General features: G+C 38.5%; 1 protein-coding gene across 1 annotated transcript; it reads left to right on the forward strand.

Moving 5' to 3' along the window:
- The first annotated feature begins 76 nt into the window (after positions 1–76).
- On the forward strand, positions 77–18678 carry LOC112043630 (uncharacterized). Its single transcript, XM_024079135.2, has 22 exons — positions 77–204; positions 1316–1424; positions 3315–3371; positions 3849–4032; positions 5067–5167; positions 6003–6095; positions 6549–6587; positions 7093–7131; positions 7213–7254; positions 7900–8026; positions 8812–8950; positions 9776–9902; positions 10085–10318; positions 10383–11307; positions 11498–11650; positions 12471–12597; positions 13533–13669; positions 13892–13915; positions 13994–14152; positions 15336–15782; positions 16009–16265; positions 16901–18678. The coding sequence occupies exons 2-22, from the start codon at positions 1342–1344 to the stop codon at positions 18660–18662; spliced, it is 5256 nt and encodes a 1751-aa protein (XP_023934903.2). The 5' UTR covers positions 77–204; positions 1316–1341; the 3' UTR covers positions 18663–18678.
- Positions 18679–19233: the final 555 nt, after the last annotated feature.

A 19233-nucleotide genomic window follows, 5' to 3' on the forward strand; every position in this document is an offset into this window, starting at 1 on the left:
CACTAAAATGAGCAACAGAAAACGGTAAGTGTAAAAAAATTATATCGCATACTTTTTACTTTTTACATAGATAACAATCAATTTGTGTTTTTTCCAGAACTTGCAAATGTCCTCGAAAACTACAACATAGATGTAGACATGCGCTAGTCCCCGATTGCAAAGATATTGGAGAAATAGTAGAAGCACTTACATATCAATCTCAAAGTAAGTTACAAACTTATTACAACAAGGTACATAGAGAATTTCGTCTACTGAGAGAGTCAAAACTTAATTCTAATATACCTACGAATCAGATCTGACCAGAATTATTGTATAGGAGCTGCCTCGCTAGACGTCACTTTTCTTTCATAGTATATGATCAACGATCTAACGTGACTATAAAGATCTCCGTAAAAATACCTTTTTGTGTATTTGAATTGTTTAAAAATGGGCAAAAACTCCCAGTTCAGTATAAGATAAATAACAAATCTAAGCTCGTTTTTCTCAGATAATGACAGACAAATTTTGTTCGTGAATTTGGGTACGATACTGGTCCTTCTATAATTGGTTTGAAATACCAACTAAGTATTGTGACAGCATGATCAGATTTGCTGCAGTTATGATGTTAGTTATGACGATAGGGTTTTATTTTTTTCTCTTCGAGGCACAGGGATGTAACGCCAACTTCCCAATTCGGGACAGAATTTTTACGACCCTGGACTCAAACTTAGGACCTCGTGATCCCAAGCGATAGGATAGCCACGCAACAAACGAGGCAGTTAGTACTTAGTAGGTAGTAGACTACAAATTGCAAATACCTGCACTCCTATACTGTCCTTTTATACCAACATGAGCTGTATGAGTTTGCATCGTTCGTGTACTTTAAGCTCCATTTTCCCGACTTAATGTATCGTGTTTGCCTCCTGGGGTATTTTAGTACCCCTGTCCCATCCAAGGGATGCCAGGAACTCTGGACCATCATTTCATATTGACGACAAGGGAATCGATAGTGCAGTGGTTTCCTGTTGCCTGCACCAGACATTTCTGAGACAAATTATACAAAGCCAAAGCTCAAAGCCGCTGCTTGCTCCCTCGTACCAGAAGTCAGGTTAGGTGTGTACGGTTATGCCGCCGTTAGTCGGTCGTCAGAGCCTCGTCTATTGCCTAGCGCCGCGGTAAAGTTAAGTGCATTTGGGCCGGATTAGATGTTGTCTTAACTCGATAATATGATAATAGCGCAAGTGGCGCGGATCGAACCCAAGCCCCTCTCGCATTTGAAGCCGGCCTCTTAACCGCGAAGCTACAGAGGTATTGAATCTAATTGTATTATTTAAAGGTTCAAAGAAAGATCGTAAAGTAAAGATGCCGAAGTTCAAAACAAAACAGTTCGTGCCACGCCATTATAAGGATACGTGTGTTCCGATGGTTCCCTCGATGCATACAAGGTTAGATGTTTTTTTTTAGATATATAAAGAAACGTAGTTCAAAGTCTTCAGTCTAATAGATTTTTTGTTTATTACACCTCGTAGTTGTTGACGGCCTCCGTGGCGCAGTGGTATGCGCGGTGGATTTACAAGACGGAGGTCCTGGGTTCGATCCCCGGCTGGGCAAATTGAGATTTTCTTAATTTGTCCAGGTCTGGCTGGTGGGAAGCTTCGGCCGTGGCTAGTTACCACCCTATCGGCAAAGACGGACCGCCAAGCGATTTAGCGTTCCGGTACGACGCCGTGTAGAAACCGAAAGGGGTGTGGATTTTCATCCTTCTCCTAACAAGTTAGCCCGCTTCCATCTTAGACTGCATCATCACTTACCATCAGGTGAGATTGTAGTCAAGGGCTAACTTGTAGGGTAAGTCCAGGATAGATGCCCCACTTTTCGAAAATGCTAAATAACTCCGAATTTTATAATCTTAGAGCATTGCGTTCTTTGGGAGATATTAAATATATTTCTTAATGTTCTATATTATCTGAATCTTTCTGATATAGACTGTGTAGATTTTGTGTAAATTGTAATTTTATGGACCTCTAAAAAATGGGATAGACGCCTACTGTGGCGGATAGAAGACTTATCATGAAAAAACTTCTGAGGATAGGTGCCCTTAGTGGGGATTGGCGACTTAGATTGAACATTGCAATTGGTTTGTTCTGAAATCAAACCATTATATTATTATAATCAGTCTTTATGGTGTTTTATATAACTTTCATTTTCATTTCTTGGCCATCTTTGTCAAAGTTATACTTTAGCTGTAGCTTTTTAACAAACTGGTATGCTAACTGACGTATTGCTGTTCGGTCCAGTGGAAATCCAGCTTCTCCTAATTTTAATGTAAGAGCCACGAGTCGTTTTTTGTTATTACAGGATGTTTTCATAAAACAAATAAAAATAAATGCTGGATATATATAATTTTTTTCAGTAATAATTATGCCAGACACTAACTACAATGATATGATGCAATACAATACAAATTAAAAGTAATTCAAATTTAAAACAACAACACATACAGTAACTTTGAAAATAAGAATTGCTGTTAACGGCAAATCTTCGTCTTAATATTTTAGATGGTATTCCTTATATTCTAGAAATCTGATTTACGCCTTTCTCTCCTTTTTTCATCTCTTCAAACGCTGCTAGCATACTGTCTTCGGTTTAGGTTACAGTACGAGGGACAACACCCTGTTTTCTTTTATATTTACGAGGCATTTTGCTCTTCTGCAACAATACAACACTTATAATAAACAGTTGGGGATAGTTGCCCTTAGGGGCATCTATCCTAATAAAAAACGGGGCAACTATACTTTTTGTAGGGGATAGATGCCTTTATCGATAAAAACAAAAGATGAGTTTCAATTACTATAAAATCTATCAGTTTACATATGCTAATCTTCAATGCAAGCAGACAAATAGAAAAAAAAATAAAATTATAAGCGAGAGAAAAAATACACTGTTGAAAGAACTTACGAATCTTATTTTGGCGCCTTTTGTCGTCTCACCGCGGAACATTTTTACTCACACAGACGAAGCGTATGCACTCCGGTCGAAATTCCTCCCGACACTAAGGTTTGCAGGGGGAGGACTCGTTACTTACAGTAAAATTTACCTCCTACAGTGCTCCTAACATAGTGAAATAAAAATCAAGTCATCTATCCCACTGGGGCATGTATCCTGGAATTACCCTAAATAATAAAAAAAAAAGCTAGTCAGTTAAATCTCGCTTGGTCCAATTCTCATTTCAACAATATATAAGATAGTATAGACAAATTTTAGTACCCCCAATGTTTAAGGCATATTCTGTGTGCAAAGTTTTCATTGAATGCCGCATGTATTTATAATTTCAGGTTAAAATATATTGGCCACTGCGCTTTAGAACCACATCAAACAGACGATCAAGAAAAGTGAGTTTTGTGATAAACGCCTATATTTCTATTAGTTTCTGCATTTTTCTTAATCCGTATACCCCAGGCTGGATTTGCATTTGCAAGTTGCCACTATTGGTCAGGGATCCCTAAAACATTTTGTATACCTGATTACTAACAAGTTAATTTTTCGTGAGTAGCTTCATCTCGATGAGACGATCAACTTTTTTATTTACGAAATTTCTTGTATCACGCAATGTACATTATTGCGTATTATCTCGTTCCGACGCTCTAAAATTTTAATTTCCTAGTAACTCAGCTAGCTACCAGAATCAAGAATTTTCGTAAATAAAAAAGGTAATCGTCTCATCGAGATGACTCACGATTTGCTTGTTAATAATCACGTGTACAAAATGTTCTAGGGATCCCTGACTATATAGGTAATAGATTGCATCACTATTTTTTAATGAATAGTAAAAAAATCACTACTTTTCAAATGTTAATTATTGTCTCTAGGAGAGCCTATTCGGGTTTCGATTTTGCTTCCACATCCGAAGAAGAAGACGTTGGTACATCAAGGAAGTCAAAAAAGAAATACAAAAAGAAAGTGCGCTACTTTGACATGTTGCCTGGGGATGTGATCCTGCCGAAGCCAGTGCCAGTCATCAAACATACAGCATCTGACCATTCCATCTTTAATGTAAGCACATGCTATTTGATTAAAACACTGGCCAAGTGCGAGTCATAGTCGCCCACCGAGAGTTCCGTGCATTAATAAAACATTCCCGAAGTTTGTAAACCATGAAAACAGAAAATACCTACCCATTGCTCTAATGAAAACATGATCTGGATTGGGTGTCTCGAACGACAACTGAAGTAGGTATCTGTAGGAAAACTGTGTGCCTAATGGGAGTTTCAATGTTTTCATACTGTTATTATCGCGTTAACTTAAACGCGAATTTATATGGAACTAGCTGACACCGTGCGATTTCACCCACGTGGGGATAATATATAGCCTATAGCCTTCCTCGATAAATGGGCTATCTAACACTGAAAGAATTTTTCAAATCGGACCAGTAGTTCCTGAGATTAGCGCGTTCAATCAAACAAACAAACTCTTCATCTTTATAATTTTAGTATTGATTGCAACAGTTGTGCAGTAGTGCCAATAGATGGCGCTGTTTCAATTCCTTAGAAATTCTCGTTTTTCGATCGTCACATGAAACTGTCACTAGGCCCTCTAAGTATTTGTAGTTCGTTTACCAGCAGCTTATGAGTATTGTATTGAGTTTTGGAAACCGTAAATAAAATTTACCGTTTTTTTGGTTTTATTCCTTTAGTTGCGTTAGAAGGCGTGGCTTCTAACTAAAAGAGCGGTGGGCCGACGAGGAGCATTAGGTACATTTATAATTTTACCCGACTACGTATCTGCCTCCTTTCCCCGGTACTTCTCTTGCCATGTAGGTACACTGCGTATTATAGTGTTGATTCCCTTGCAATTAGCTCAAAGCTCAAAATATGTACCTACATAGGTACATACAAAATAAAATGTAACTACAGACAATATCTGTTACTCATTTTGATTTGATACCGCGTTTTCCTTAGCAAAAGGATCTTAACAAATATCAATTACAAGTATCGCAAGACACAACAAGCGATCCTAATTCTTCTTTGAAGAAAGATAGTGGTTTTATTATAAACACAAGTAAGAATTATTCTCTTATTTCTCGTCAGGTGCCGAGCCCTAAGGTTAGCGGTGAAGTAATTGCAGCTCAGAGGACTATTGCAAAACCAACAGACTACAAACCACCTCTACCGCCGAAGACTGGCTTTGAGTAAGAATATTGTCTTATTAGGTATTATTTTTCATGTAGGTAGTTATTATATAGTAGGTATAGTTGACGAAACAAGTAGATAATGTCAAGTGGAGAACCGACATATATAAAGTTAAACAATTTGCATGGCATGCTAGGAAGTTGTCTTTCTATGCGCTGTCCTTCAACTAAACAATATTTTTTAAAGAATATTTGCCATAAGTATCTCTCTTTATAAAATATGTCCAATAATCCCATTCCCCTTCAACTAGTCAGGAAAGGCTTAGGACTGGGTACAATAATAGCTATTGTCGTACTCTTGATCATATTTTTACGACTTTTTTTTCTCTTGTACGATGTAGGTACGATCGAGTAATTGAAATCGTAGGTAAAATTTACGATCTTTCAAATCTTAGGCCTATCATCATAAGGAACTAAAAATATTAACTAGTTGACGAAAAATTAACCTGTGATGATTTGTTGGTTTGGAAAGAAATATACAAGCATTATAAACAATAGTTTTTATACTTATAGCTTGGCAAATTCGTTCGTAACACTCCCGATGGTCTGCGCGGGCAGAGAGGGGGGCAGTGATGCCACGACTTCATACCCGCGCAGTTCTTCCCTCTACCCCCCGCGCATTCGTCTTCACACCCGCGCAGTCCGTTCCCCCCGTCGCCCGAATATCATGGGAGTGTCATCAACGAACTTGCCAAGCTGTAGCTATTTAACTACCACTGTAATTATATGTATATGATATAAAATCCTCTATCGTAGTACCCATAACACGGGGGGTTTGGGGCAAAGTACTGATGTGTGTATTGTGTAATTAGGTATATTAATTTATTTATTTCAGATTGTTTAAACCGCATAGCGGGATAATAGTCAACAAAACTAAAACTTTTGCTCCTGACGTTGTCCACATGCCTGGCCCTAGAACTTTTGAAAGGTTAGTAAAGTTACTTTTGTTATCGCCGCGTTGCAACTACTTGCGGTACGGACGGCTTCAGTGTGCTCGTGGCGTTCGAGCCGTCTACATCTCTTGTTGTGTATTTCTTTATGGGTTACTTGAGATAGGCGGGGAGAGTGACTTGAGTGGAGAAGGGGAGTGTTCGTTAACAGTCAAACGTACCTTTAACCCTACACACAACATTCACAAGTGCGTGACTTCATTCAAGGTCATTCTATGCTATTCTAAAGTCTTATTTTGGTTACATTTTTATTTGTTTATTAAGTTGTCCTAACAAATGTTGTGACGTTTATTCGACATTAGTTTTCTTATTTTTGGTAATGACTTCTGAGTCTGCTAAAACTTTCTTAAATTTTTTAATGCATAATAATTACCCTAACAATATCTCTTTAAAAAGGATCAGTGTTTACTATTTTACCATTTTATTTTCAGTGATAAAAAATCGAAGAAAAAGCCGGGTCACAAAGGAGGGTGAGCCCTTTTGTTGAGTTTACTAGTTTACGTACGTTTTCGTTGTATATAGGTACCTATGTCACAGAATAAATATGTACAAGTACAGAAGATTCACTCCGCAACGTCATATAAATAAATAGTGACTCTCGCTATGACACAATACGGCGTAATTCAGTTTGAACAAAATTATTAGCCTACCGCTTTATGCATCTTTAACTCTCATTATTATTACATCTATTCTGACGTTAGGGTTGTATCAATTACAAAATACTTAATATGTACTAGATTTCACGCACGGCTAAGCTCGCGTGTTTCGTTGATAAAATAAAAAAGTAGTGCATTTCATTGACAACGTATACCTAACTTTTTAAATTCCTACCTATTCATTCGAATTATAGAAACATTTTTTTTTTCGGAGTTAACTTTTTATCAATTGTTTTAAAATATTTTAAACAATTTTAAATTTTTATTTATTTATTATTACTTAGATATACCTACCTAATAAAACGTTATTATTTTCCAGTGTATGCACAAAAAAAACTTGTACCAGGAAAAAGTGTAGGTTAGTTGCTATATGATATTTTATAATAAGTTTAAATATTCGAATAAGCCACTAAATTTTATTATATTTATTATTTTCTAGAAAATACGCGGCAATGAGGAAAAGAAGGATGGCAAGGAGAAGGTAAGCGAAATATTTTCAACAACATTTTGCTGTAGCAACATGTTGTTGAAACATAACATATAGCTATTTCCAGAGTTAATTCATCCAATCCAAATGTAATTAATTTATTATTTGTTTAGATTTAGATTTAGATTTTAGATTAGAGAGATGAAATGCTTATGAGTAATTCTAGGACTATACTCAGTAATGAACTCTCATCGTATTTACAGCCACATGGCAAAGTAGGAGTATCTGTATCTTGTAATAAGCTTACTTATATTGATAAAATGTCCGAAGCGGGAAATCTACTTCTGGAATAGCTGAAATATTGGTCTTACAAATCCGAAAGTTATTTGCTCTTTTAGACAATTTCCTCTTCTGAAAGATTCTCAAATCTATTTTGTAATTGCTAAAAACCATATTAATTTTTAAGATATGTAACTAATTTATAGAAAATCTCCGTTTATTTTTGCATATAGCTTTTGCAATTTTAGGGATAACAACTTTTCTCGTCTAAAGACATCTACATGTTATTCCTCATCAAATGAGAAGAGCATATTTTTCTGCGACTGCTAAAATGTTGGCAAAAAAGCATTTGCTTACTGTCAAGTCAGCAAAATGCGAATTTGAAGCACACACCAACTTTTCTATATATTATATCTTCAGATTTTGCTCGGAGGCAACGTACACGACCCTAGGAGTGAAGGACGGCAAGCCGCGAGCGCGCGGCACGCAGAAGTTCGACGACAATGAGTCCGTTTGCGGCCTCGACGACATACCTCGCCCTGAACATGTAAGTTGACAATAGAAATCATCATCATCATATTAGCCGCTGGACGTCAATTGCTAGACATAGACATTGTAGGGAATAGGCTAGCTGACACTTTTTTTAAATGGTCTTAAATAGTTCATTATCGTTCTACTAGACTGAATTTTTTTTTTCATATTTTTTGAGACGTGATTACATGAAAATTTTAGTTTTTAAATATGTTTTTGACAATACGATCTAAAACGCATGCGCATGACAGTCATATTAAATATATGATATATTAAATATATGATAATATGATATATTTCAACTGTTTCATGACGTCACTATAATAAATCCCATACAAATGGAGCGTTTGACAAAAATATTAGTTAACAATTAGTTTGCCGTTAAGTACATCAAGTGTGTTAGTGACGTCACAAAATGGACACCAGTGTTTTCAACGTTTGGAGAAAAAATACGTGATATTTAAAAAAATGGACGACAATGTTTGTGCCGTTTGGAAAATTTGAAAAAATACGTGATATTTAAATTAAGTTTTATGAGAAATCCTTTACTTTTATTCATTGATATCGATATATTTCGGACCCTTATTCCATTTACTACACGAAATTATTATTGTTTATATTAAATTTTATATGAGTCAACTACCCTATTCCAAACATCACGCTCCTAAGCTGCCCGACAACACTGCGCTTTCTAGTTGACATTGTAAATCCATTAAAATATATTAACACTATTATATTTTCATCGTTTGATACCCAATGTTTTCTACTGTACTATATTATTTTATTCAATGTTATTTTCAGGTGCAAATACCAGCAAATCTAAAACGCGGAACGCTTCAAACCCACTCCCTGACCGTGCTGCCTTGCACAAAGGAACGGAAACCCGCAATACATTATGGCATATTGACAGGATCGTTTAATATGTACGACGGCAAATTCAGTACGTACAATATTTTTACAAGTTTACCTATTTAATTTGATTTACCTATTTCGCTAACTGTGGCCCTCATAAAAAGGCTCAAAGTCACTCAGCGGACGATGGAGCGAGCTATGCTTAGGGTTTCTCTGCGTGATCGAATTAGAAATGAGGAGATCCGCAGAAGAACCAAAGTCACTAACATAGCTCAGCTCGCGAAGCTGCAGTGGCAATGGGCAGGCCACAAAGTTCGAAGAGCCGATGGACGTTGGGGTCCCAAGGTGCTGGAATGGCGACCCCGCACTAGGTGGACCGAAGACATCAAGTGGGTCGCAGGGAGCCGCTGGATGCTCGCAGCTCGAGACCGTATTGTTTGGAAGTCCATGCAAGAGGCCTATGTCCAGCCGTGGCTATTAATGATGATGATGATGATGATGATGATGATGATGATGATGATGATGATGATCATGATGATGATGATGATGACGTACCTATTAGTGCCTCGTTAGTCCAGTGATAGCCTGAGTCTTCGGATTATGTGGTGTTAAGTTAGAGTTCTGGATCGAGCTAAGAAATATTGAGCTATTTTCCCTTCCTAGACTTTTTTAGTGCTAACCCTGAGTCGGGAAGTTAGCCAAGTCATTATCTGATAGTGATCTATAAAGATTTAAACATTATCCCACAAAGTAAGCGTAGTAAGTTCCACAATTTTCCTTCTGTTAAAACGATACCTCCTAGGATGGAGCCCTAGCCTTAATGGGTCATTAAAATAGATTGATGATGATAAGTTCATTATTATTGATCACTTACATCACAGGTTTTTGATTAGGTATTGCTTGTTGTTTGTAGGCGCTAGGTCGAAAGGCAGACAAGCCCTCACAATGAGCGTCATGGCGTACTGCTTAGCTTTTCACTATCATCCAAAACAATGGACTATGAAATTGTTGGACAATTTGATAGACGCGGGAGACCAGTGGTAAGACCACCTAAAATTACGATAAGTATAGGTACGAGTATATAAATCATTAATCGATGGAAATAGTAGGTATTCTTTATGTGCCATGCTTTTTATTTTGTTAATATGTGTGGACTTTTCCGTAACGGATTTCTGCATCTGCTTTTTATTTAGGTTGCACTCTAACTTTAAAAATACTTTAGGTACATCCAGTGTTTGGACAAAGTTCACGATCACTCGGCAGTGATGGGCATGTGTGAAGTTTTACCCTTTGGCAAGAAGCAAACTTTGGTGTTGAACGGAAAGAAAATGCAAGTACTGCTCGGAGAGCCGGACGTTGTCGGCTACACTATGTCCCTGGATCCCACCGTTTACAATCTTTGTAGAGGACTCAAGGCGTTCTTTAAGAACAATCGTGCTGGCATTTTATTGTCTAGGTACGTAATTTGTGACTTTATGTGGCTTGATGTGTACCATTCTAACAATTTATGTATATTTTAGGGTGCTTAAAGTTGTGATATGGAAGGATCGAATATGCTATTATATATTCGATCCAGCTGGAAGGGATTCGAAGGCCTATTCCAACTTTTCTAATGGTAGCGCAGCTCTTATAAATGTCAAAGATTTGTCATCGGTAGCCGAAGTTTTGCTAGCACGCAGCGTCTTGGAGGATCAAAAATATGTTTTGTCACCCGTTAAAGTGTTAAAGATGGTGAGTGAGAAATGTGATGAAGATTTCGACTCGGACAGAGAGTTGACGCAGGCAGAAAAGGCTATGATGGGTTACAGAATTCTTACCGAAAACTACGCTATCGTCAATGCTAATATGCATTTAGGTGATAGATGTTTCGAAGATGCAAAATATCGTCAAGCTTTGCCGATTGCAATAGTCGCAATGACTTATGCTAAAATATCACCGCCGAATACATGGTTCTCGAAAACTTTAGACAAGGTGTTACGTCTAGGCAACAAATTATACATGGATTGCTTGCAGCCTAAAGTACTGATTGATTTGACGATAGATAATATACCGAACGAAATACTAGTGGGTCCATACGCTTGTGAGATTATCATTTACAGGGAAAGAGTTAAAGGACAATTGTTTACGACGAAGGAGTGTTTGTTGAACATTCGTACAGGTCTCCATGAGTTCTTTAGTCAAGAATACAACAGTGGTATTTTGGAATTCAATAACTATTTACTGGCGGTGTGGAAGCAGAAAGACATGTTTTATATATTCGACCCTTACCCACGAGCTAATGATGGATCCAGATCAGCCAAAGGTGGCAAAGCGTGTTGTTTCATGCTTCTTAATTCGGATACTATGGCTGACGTGTTCAAGAAGAACTGGGACTACTTACCTGCAACTACACAATTTTACATTCACGCCTTCAAAGTTCTCAAAATGACGAAGAAAGATGTTAAGGTAATTAAAAAAGCGAAGGTCTTGGTACAATTAGGAGTATTCGTGTACTTTTATATTTTTAATTGTTTTTGTCATTGCTAAACTATGATAAAAATTAAACCACTAGTGGAAACAAATATAAAAATATTTGGCACATTTGAAGCAAAGAGGTACTTAGGTACGATAACTTCATTTAAATACATAATTTCAGGCTCAAATATTGTGCACTCTCAGTGATGAACAATTGCCAGGAGTTAAGACGAAACGCAAAGTTCTACCAATGAGCAAAGCTCATGGCGATGACAGGGAGATAGCTCACGACGTCTTGCCACTCGAAGTCCTTGATGAGGCGTCTCCTACCGGGGTGAGGTTCATTTGTTTGCAGTGCTCAGTAACTGTTAGTCTCAGACAGACAACTAAACATACATATATACAAATTTACAAATGAGCATTTCCAGAAACATGCCAAAATATTAACAAGCAGAGGCAAGCAGTTCACTCAATATGGATAAATGCTACGTTTTATAATTATCATGTTGGATAAATTAATCCTCGTTACAATAAATAATTTTCGCATATTGGGAGATATTGGTCATATTTCAAGGTATTTTTGCAATATCTTGAAATATGACCAATATCTCCCCATCCAACTTAATAAGTTAAAGAAGACTTTTCTTGCTTATTTTTCATGAGCCCTTTTTTACCTTCCTTTAAATCTATGCACAGGCGGTCCTGCGACGTTTTTTAATTTTTAATTTTTTGCATTCAACCACTGCCACCATTTTTTGTGGTACACGAAATGGAAGTATTTTTAAAAGACTAATTAGTTACGAAATATAAATACAAAACAATTAATATATTTTTTTTAATTATACACAACCGGATAGCTCTGCAGGTAAAACACGACTGTGCTTCTCTAGGGCCTACCCATGTATTAAAAGCTCGTAATATTTGAGCTAGCCACTGTATCAAAAAATAGGGGCGCTATCTTGAGCTAAAACATAATTCAAGACATCAGATTTTGAGTCCAGCCTTCATTCTTGGTCCTGTTGAGGCTTAAATCACTTTTCCATTTTGTATAACTTGATATTTATTAATTTTTATCCAATTGGAATCTTCAATTAGGTATCTTTATTTTATCCAATTGAAATTTTCAATTATCTTTATTTTAAACGTTTACTTAGCTACAAGTGGACGAAGAACATATGGGGGACATAATCTCCTTGGTGGAGAGCGTACAGGAAGACTACCTGCCGCCTATACCTTTGAGGTACAAGAACATGCCTGCCGAACAAATGGCGCCAAAAGTCGGTTTGTAATACCCGTAGATAAGCAACGTTTTTTTTTTCATGTTCGGAGTTTAAATCAATTGAGGAAGCAAATTCTATTTGGGAATATCTACCTAAATAGTTATCGTTTACAATATTATCTAATTAATTACAAATTAGTGTTTTCGTAGTTCGTATTAGAAACGTTGATGCATGTACTACGTAGGACATTATTGTAGAGTTCCTGAGATCCAGAGAGTGCGTTTTCAAAAGTATCTATATCTATACTAATATTATAAAGCTGAAAAGTTTGTTTGATTGAACGCGCTAATCTCAGGAACTACTGGTCCGATTTGAAAAAATATTTCAGTATTAGACAGTCCATTTATCGAGGAAGGCTATAGGTTATACAATATCCCCGTATTCCTACGGGAACGGGATCCATGCGGGTGGAACCGCGCGGTGTCAGCTAGTATCGGATAAAAACCGATGCCATTGCGACAGTGCAATTATGGCACTGAAGCAATCCCATGTAATACATTCACACTATGATATTGTTTTTGACGGCCTCCGTGGCGCAGTGGTATGCGCGGTGGATATACAAGACGGAGGTCCTGGGTTCGATCCCCGGCTGGGCAGATTGAGATTTTCTTAATTTGTCCAGGTCTGGCTGGTGGGAGGCTTCGGCCGTGGCTACCACCTACCACCCTACCGGCAAAGACGTACCGCAAAGCGATTTAGCGTTCCGGTACGATGCCGTGTAGAAACCGAAAGGGGTGTGGATTTTCATCCTCCTCCTAACAAGTTAGCCCGCTTCCATCTTAGACTGCATCATCACTTACCATCAGGTGAAATTGTAGTCAAGGGCTAACTTGTAAAGAATAAAAAAAAAAACAGCTATGCTTGAAGTACCGCTGAAGCTTGTTGATATTGAGGATGTCCAAACTTTGTATCCTCAATACCTTTATCTGCCGGCAGTGAACCTGGACTCGCCGACGGTGTCGCTGACACAGGTGGTGCCGCCGTGGCCCCGCCCGCGCGACAAAACCAACGAGCTGCCCGAGCCCGATCCGGAGCCCGAGCCCACACCGCCGCCCACGCCGCCGCCGCTGCCGGTATGACGATGGCATTCGGATCCCGAGCATTGGCGTATCTAGGATTATTTCCTCGGGTGGGCCTGGCCCCAGACATCAAGTCTGTTATTAGTATCATAATAGAAATACATATTGGCAGCCCAGAGTACTAGAGTGGGCACAGACCGGGACCTGTGTCAAATATGTCGAAAAAAATAGCTTTTGTCCAACAACAAAAATAATCATTGTTCTTTATGTTTACAGTCACCGGAAGGAGGCGAAGAAGAGGTAAAATACGTCTGCGATTATTTGTTATTATTAAATACGTAGATATGACAAAAATATATAATTGATATACTTTCTCAGGAGGAGGAAGAAGAAGAAGATGAAGAGGCGGGGCAAAGAAAGAAAGAGGAAGAAGCTCGAAGGAAAGCAGAGGAGGAAGAGGCTCGCAGGAAGGCGGAGGAGCTCCCGCCGCCGCTGCCTCCGCCGCCGCCCTCGCCGCAGCCGGAGCCCGAAGTGCCGGTACCGAATAACTATGTCTTTTTATAGTAATAGTTGACGGAACAAGCAAATGGCCTACCGAATATTAAGTGGTTTACTGTATAATATCTAGTCCTGGAACGTATACTACTATCGTTAACAACTGAGTCTTAGGGCCATAAATCATTTCTCTATATCTATCTCGCTTGCACTTATGGGTCTTATGGAGCCGTCTAGTGAAGGGTGTAACAATGAAAGACATATTATCGATAAGTAAAGTTTATTATCGTATCTTGTTCACAAAATTAAAAAAATTAACAATATTTGATTTAATATAATACATATTTCATATTATATAATTATTAACTAAATAAAATTAATCTTCATCTGAGTCTTCATCATCAGAATCTTCGTCTTGTAAATTTGTTCTTGGTATACAGGTACTGCCTGATTGTGATACTTCCGTCTTGATTCGGTCCACTGTCGCTCTGCTCACACCACAAACAAATGCGGCCATTTCACGTGGTTTGTTGAAATTTAGAGAAGCCACTTTATTCGGATCACTTTTCAATTCATTGAGAAACAGGAATACGTTGTGAATCAGTGTTCGAGCTTGAGGGCTAATATCGCCATGTAATTTCTTCAGATCAACGTTAGAAAATAAAGTATCCATAGTGCGCAACGAGTAACACATGAATGTATTTATTTAATTGCAGTAAACACATTTATAGCAAAAAAAATACGCAATGCAATTACATTAGAAACCGACCAATCAGAATCGTCCAAATCATTATTGACTCATCATTAGCACGTGCGCAGGTAGCCGTTTATCGATAATTAGGGTGCGCAGGTAGGCGCGCTGCACATTCCTATCTTTTTTGACTTTTATGACCGGACGACTCAGATGATAACGCGCATACTATAGTTCTGTATGCGTCATGAGAGAAAAGAGTTCTAATAACTTTCTAGTGTCATATTATTGAATAATCTTCAATTATAAATTTTTTACAGAAGTTTATGCCATATTTTATTCACGTACCTCGTCATGATCATCACCATGACAATGAAGGAAACCATTCATGAACACAAATTCATACCCTAATTCAAATTCAGGAAAATTCAATGTTTAAACCTCATTTTCTGGGTTTTATGTTATAGAGTTTAATTGTAATTGTAAATTTCTGTAAGGACTACAATTCCATTAATAACGCTTTTTTTATTTTAGCTAGCGCAACCTAGAGAAATAATCGAGGAAGAGATCCAAACTGCGCCGCCGGTCAACGTTGACCGCCGGATCCTCCTCACAGAGGACGCTGTGTACCGTTTCAAACTGCGACAACTGCGCAAGAAGATGACCCTACCGCTAATAGAAGATGGCGCGGAGATAAAGGCCGAAGAGGAATTAGCCAGGCCTCATAATTTCAAAAACTTGCCAGACAAAAGTCAGATAATAAGGGGGACCTCTGCTGTAAGCGAGTCAGATTCCACTGATGTGTTGCCTTTCGCTGCCATAATGGCGATAGTCACCTCATACAAGTATACCGTGAACTCGTGGACAGTCGGTTTGGTCAATTTTGTGGTGGAAACAGCCAAGAAACTGTATCAGAATAAGAAAGAAAAGTTCCAACTTGCCCCTGTTCACGTTATACCGAAGATTGCTATCGGTCACCAGGTGAATGGAGTATTAATAATTATTATTATCATATAATACAACTTGGACGGTCAATCCCCAATGATGGCCAACGTTGAGGCCAATATAATTTTTCATTCATATGCCCATAAAAGTGGCCATGTCCAGCGGTATACGCCCATCGGCTGATATATTGATTAAGAAGATTACTAACGTTGGCCAACTTAGGAAAACTTAAGAATATTTTAGTATTTTTACTCATTTCCAGGCCTATCACGCTCATATTGACGTGGTAGGAGAAGGTGCCACCTGGCAACTCGAAGATGCCTTACGCAAGTTCCTGTCTAAGTACGACCGAGGCATGCTCACGACTGTCACCTACAGCAGTGCGTTCTTCAAGAGGAACAACCTCTACTATCTGTACGACGGCAGTTCTTGCAACGCAATGGGTTTGAGAGAAGTTGACAAGAGCAAAGGGAAAGCGTGTTTAATGCGTTTCACTTCTTTACACGATCTAGTGGCGAGGTAATTTGTTTAAGCCACAATAGCTTTGTTTAAGCCTCAATAGGTCAACGGTAAGAGCGGTCGGACTCATAACCGGGGTGGTGGTTCGATCCACGCCTCCTTGGTCTATTGTCGTACCCACTCGTAATAGTCATTCCCGACTAATTGGAGGGGAATGGGCATACCTATTAATCATATTAAAAAAAAAAGATATGGCAAATATTTTTTTTTTAAATTGTAATTTTAATTGTTATTATTAATCCTCGACGAAAAAAAGTGTAGGTTCTGTATGTCTGTCGCATCATAGCTTCAATAATGGACTACTAATAGACTGATTATGTTGGTTAGGTAACTATTTATGATGAAAGTCCGAAAGCCATTATCCTACTTATTTCAAGAGTGTCGACTGTCGTGGAATTTTCAAAAAATTAAACCTTTTTATTTAAAGACTCTGGTTTTTTACCTAATTTCTAAATTTGCTGGCAGTAGGCTTCTGCCGAATCTAGTCGCCCTGACAAAGAGGCATTGAAAAGTGATTTTGAATTTAGCATAGAAAATATAGACGCTATGGCATAAACAGAGCCTAATGATGTACCTAACACCAATTCCAGATACTATATTTTGTAAGTTTTATGGTTTATTGTATTTATATTCAGGGTTTGGTATAATAAAGACGGCAAAACCGAGGACCAACAGTTCATACTGAGCAGAATAATAGTGCGAAGACTCCTGATAGAGCCGCGCATGAAATTGCCCGACGACTACGACTTTGCCACAATGGCACCCAAAAGTAAAAAAACGAAATGGTCTTTTGCTGGTGAGTCTAAGTCGTCTGATAAGGGTAAGTCATCCACACTCGAAACCCCCGAGCCCAAAACTGAATCTGTGGTCGGATACCAACAGATCGGTGGCATATACAGAGTAGAAGGCACAACAGCAATGAAGGACAAGAGGACCAGTATGCTTGCGTCTACTTCAGATGTAAAATCCTGCCATTTCGTCTGTTTGATCGCCATGTTAATGGCGACTATGCACCCTATTAGAACCTGGGATCACGTCATGGTGGATACCTGCATTGAAAAAGGCTTGGAGATTCACGAAAAAGCTACTAACCTGAGCGTCTGCGAAAAGAGAATGATCAAAAACATCATTCTAGATGGAAAGTTTGTTAACGTTAATATAAAAAAAATTATAGTCGTCAATGAGAATCCGGAGAAAACATTGGAACAGTATTTGAAAGCGGTTTTAAGAAGGCTACGTTACGTCATTATTAGATTCCCGTCATGTAGTATGGTCATCTGTAATATCGAGGGGTACTACCACTTATTCGATCCCTACCCGCCGCCCTCCGAAGACCCTGACCCCGAGCTCGTGCAGGACCAGGAGAGGAAGAAGAGCAAGGACTCTAGAGCGAGCGTCACAGAACTCCCATCGCAGAAGGTGGGCTCTGTGGCTGGTTGGACTCTGTATCGCTCTCTGGCAGCTTTAAATCATAGAATAAAAAAAGTTGTAAGCTCGCCTAACTCTCCAGAATTTTATACTTTCGAACTGACTTCGATCAAACCGGCACCGCGTCATTCCGCCCTGAACTACAGACTCAGTCCACTCTTTAAACCGGACGAAAATCCCAACACGCCATATTTACGGAGAAGAAGGATTCGTCCCACTGTTGACGAGAAAATGTATTGGTTGAATATAGAAAGTATACCGTGGTCGCGTATGAATTGCGTCAACGATTTGGGGTTGGAGAGAAAGACTCCTAGAACTATGTGGAAAGACTGGGACATAGAATTCCCTGGAGATCTTTATTCGCTCTGGGGTTCGGTGCATCCTTTGGACTCGAAGTTCGAGAAAGTTCGCGGCAAACAATACTTGGCGACTTGCGTTGTTGCGCTCGTTATGATTAAAGCTTGCAGCTTGAGCGCTTGGACTGGCAGCCTTTTGGATGGAATTGTTGAAGCCGGCAACGAATATCATCAAAAAAGTAATTCCAAGTTTGGCGAAAACCATGAAATCGTTCTCGAGGACATGGAAACGAAATTCGATGATATGTACCCCTACTCATTTTCTGTGAAATTTGAAAAAGTTATATTTGGATTTGTTTATAATATTTACCCAGATCGATTTAATCTCAGCAAGGCTTTAGTTTATTTCTTTGAAAAGAACTCCCTGGGGATATTGGTCAGCCCTGGAAAAAATTTAGGTTTCGGTAAAGCTGGCAATTCTTATTTTATGTTTGACTGTCAGAGTTACGGAGCTCCAGTATTTAGTCCTAGTCAAGGAGCCGCATATATGTTGAAATGTGAAAGCCTCAACAGACTGATTTATTGTATGGCGGTAACACTGAATATAAGAAGACACGGACAGCAATTTCATCTATACAGTGCAACTTTGACACTTACTGAAAAAACCAAATAAATGCATTAATACCTAATCAATTTGTTAAATAGATTTTTTGTATTCCTGATATAATATTTGACTGGTGGGAGGCTGCGGCCGTGACTAGTTACCACCCTACTGGCAAAGACGTACCGCCAAGCGATTTAGCGTTCCGGTACGATGCCGTGTAGAAACCGAAAGGGGTATGGATTTTCATCCTCCTCCTAACAAGTTGGCTCGCTTTCATCTTAGACTGCAGCATCACTTACCATCATGTGGATATTGTACTCAAGGGCTAACTTGTAAAAAATAAAAATAGTATTAATATATAAATGCGAAAGGTCATTCATCACGAAATCTCGAGTTCCGCTTGACGTACAAACATGAAATTTGGCAGGGAGATTAAGAATTAAGGAGGCCTGAGGGCGGACGAAGTCGCGGGCGTACGCTAGTAATGATTCAATTATAGGATATGCAATAAAGCAAGTATTGGGTTCTTTGTTTCAAAAAGTTGTTAAAAAAAAGACTAATTGGTGATGTCTCCATTCCTGTGCTTCAGAGAGCATGTTAAAACAAAAAATTACATTTCTTACTTAGCCAATTGAGTATC

The sequence above is a fragment of the Bicyclus anynana genome, chromosome 10 (genome assembly GCF_947172395.1).
Source record: "Bicyclus anynana chromosome 10, ilBicAnyn1.1, whole genome shotgun sequence".
NCBI lineage: Eukaryota > Metazoa > Arthropoda > Insecta > Lepidoptera > Nymphalidae > Bicyclus > Bicyclus anynana.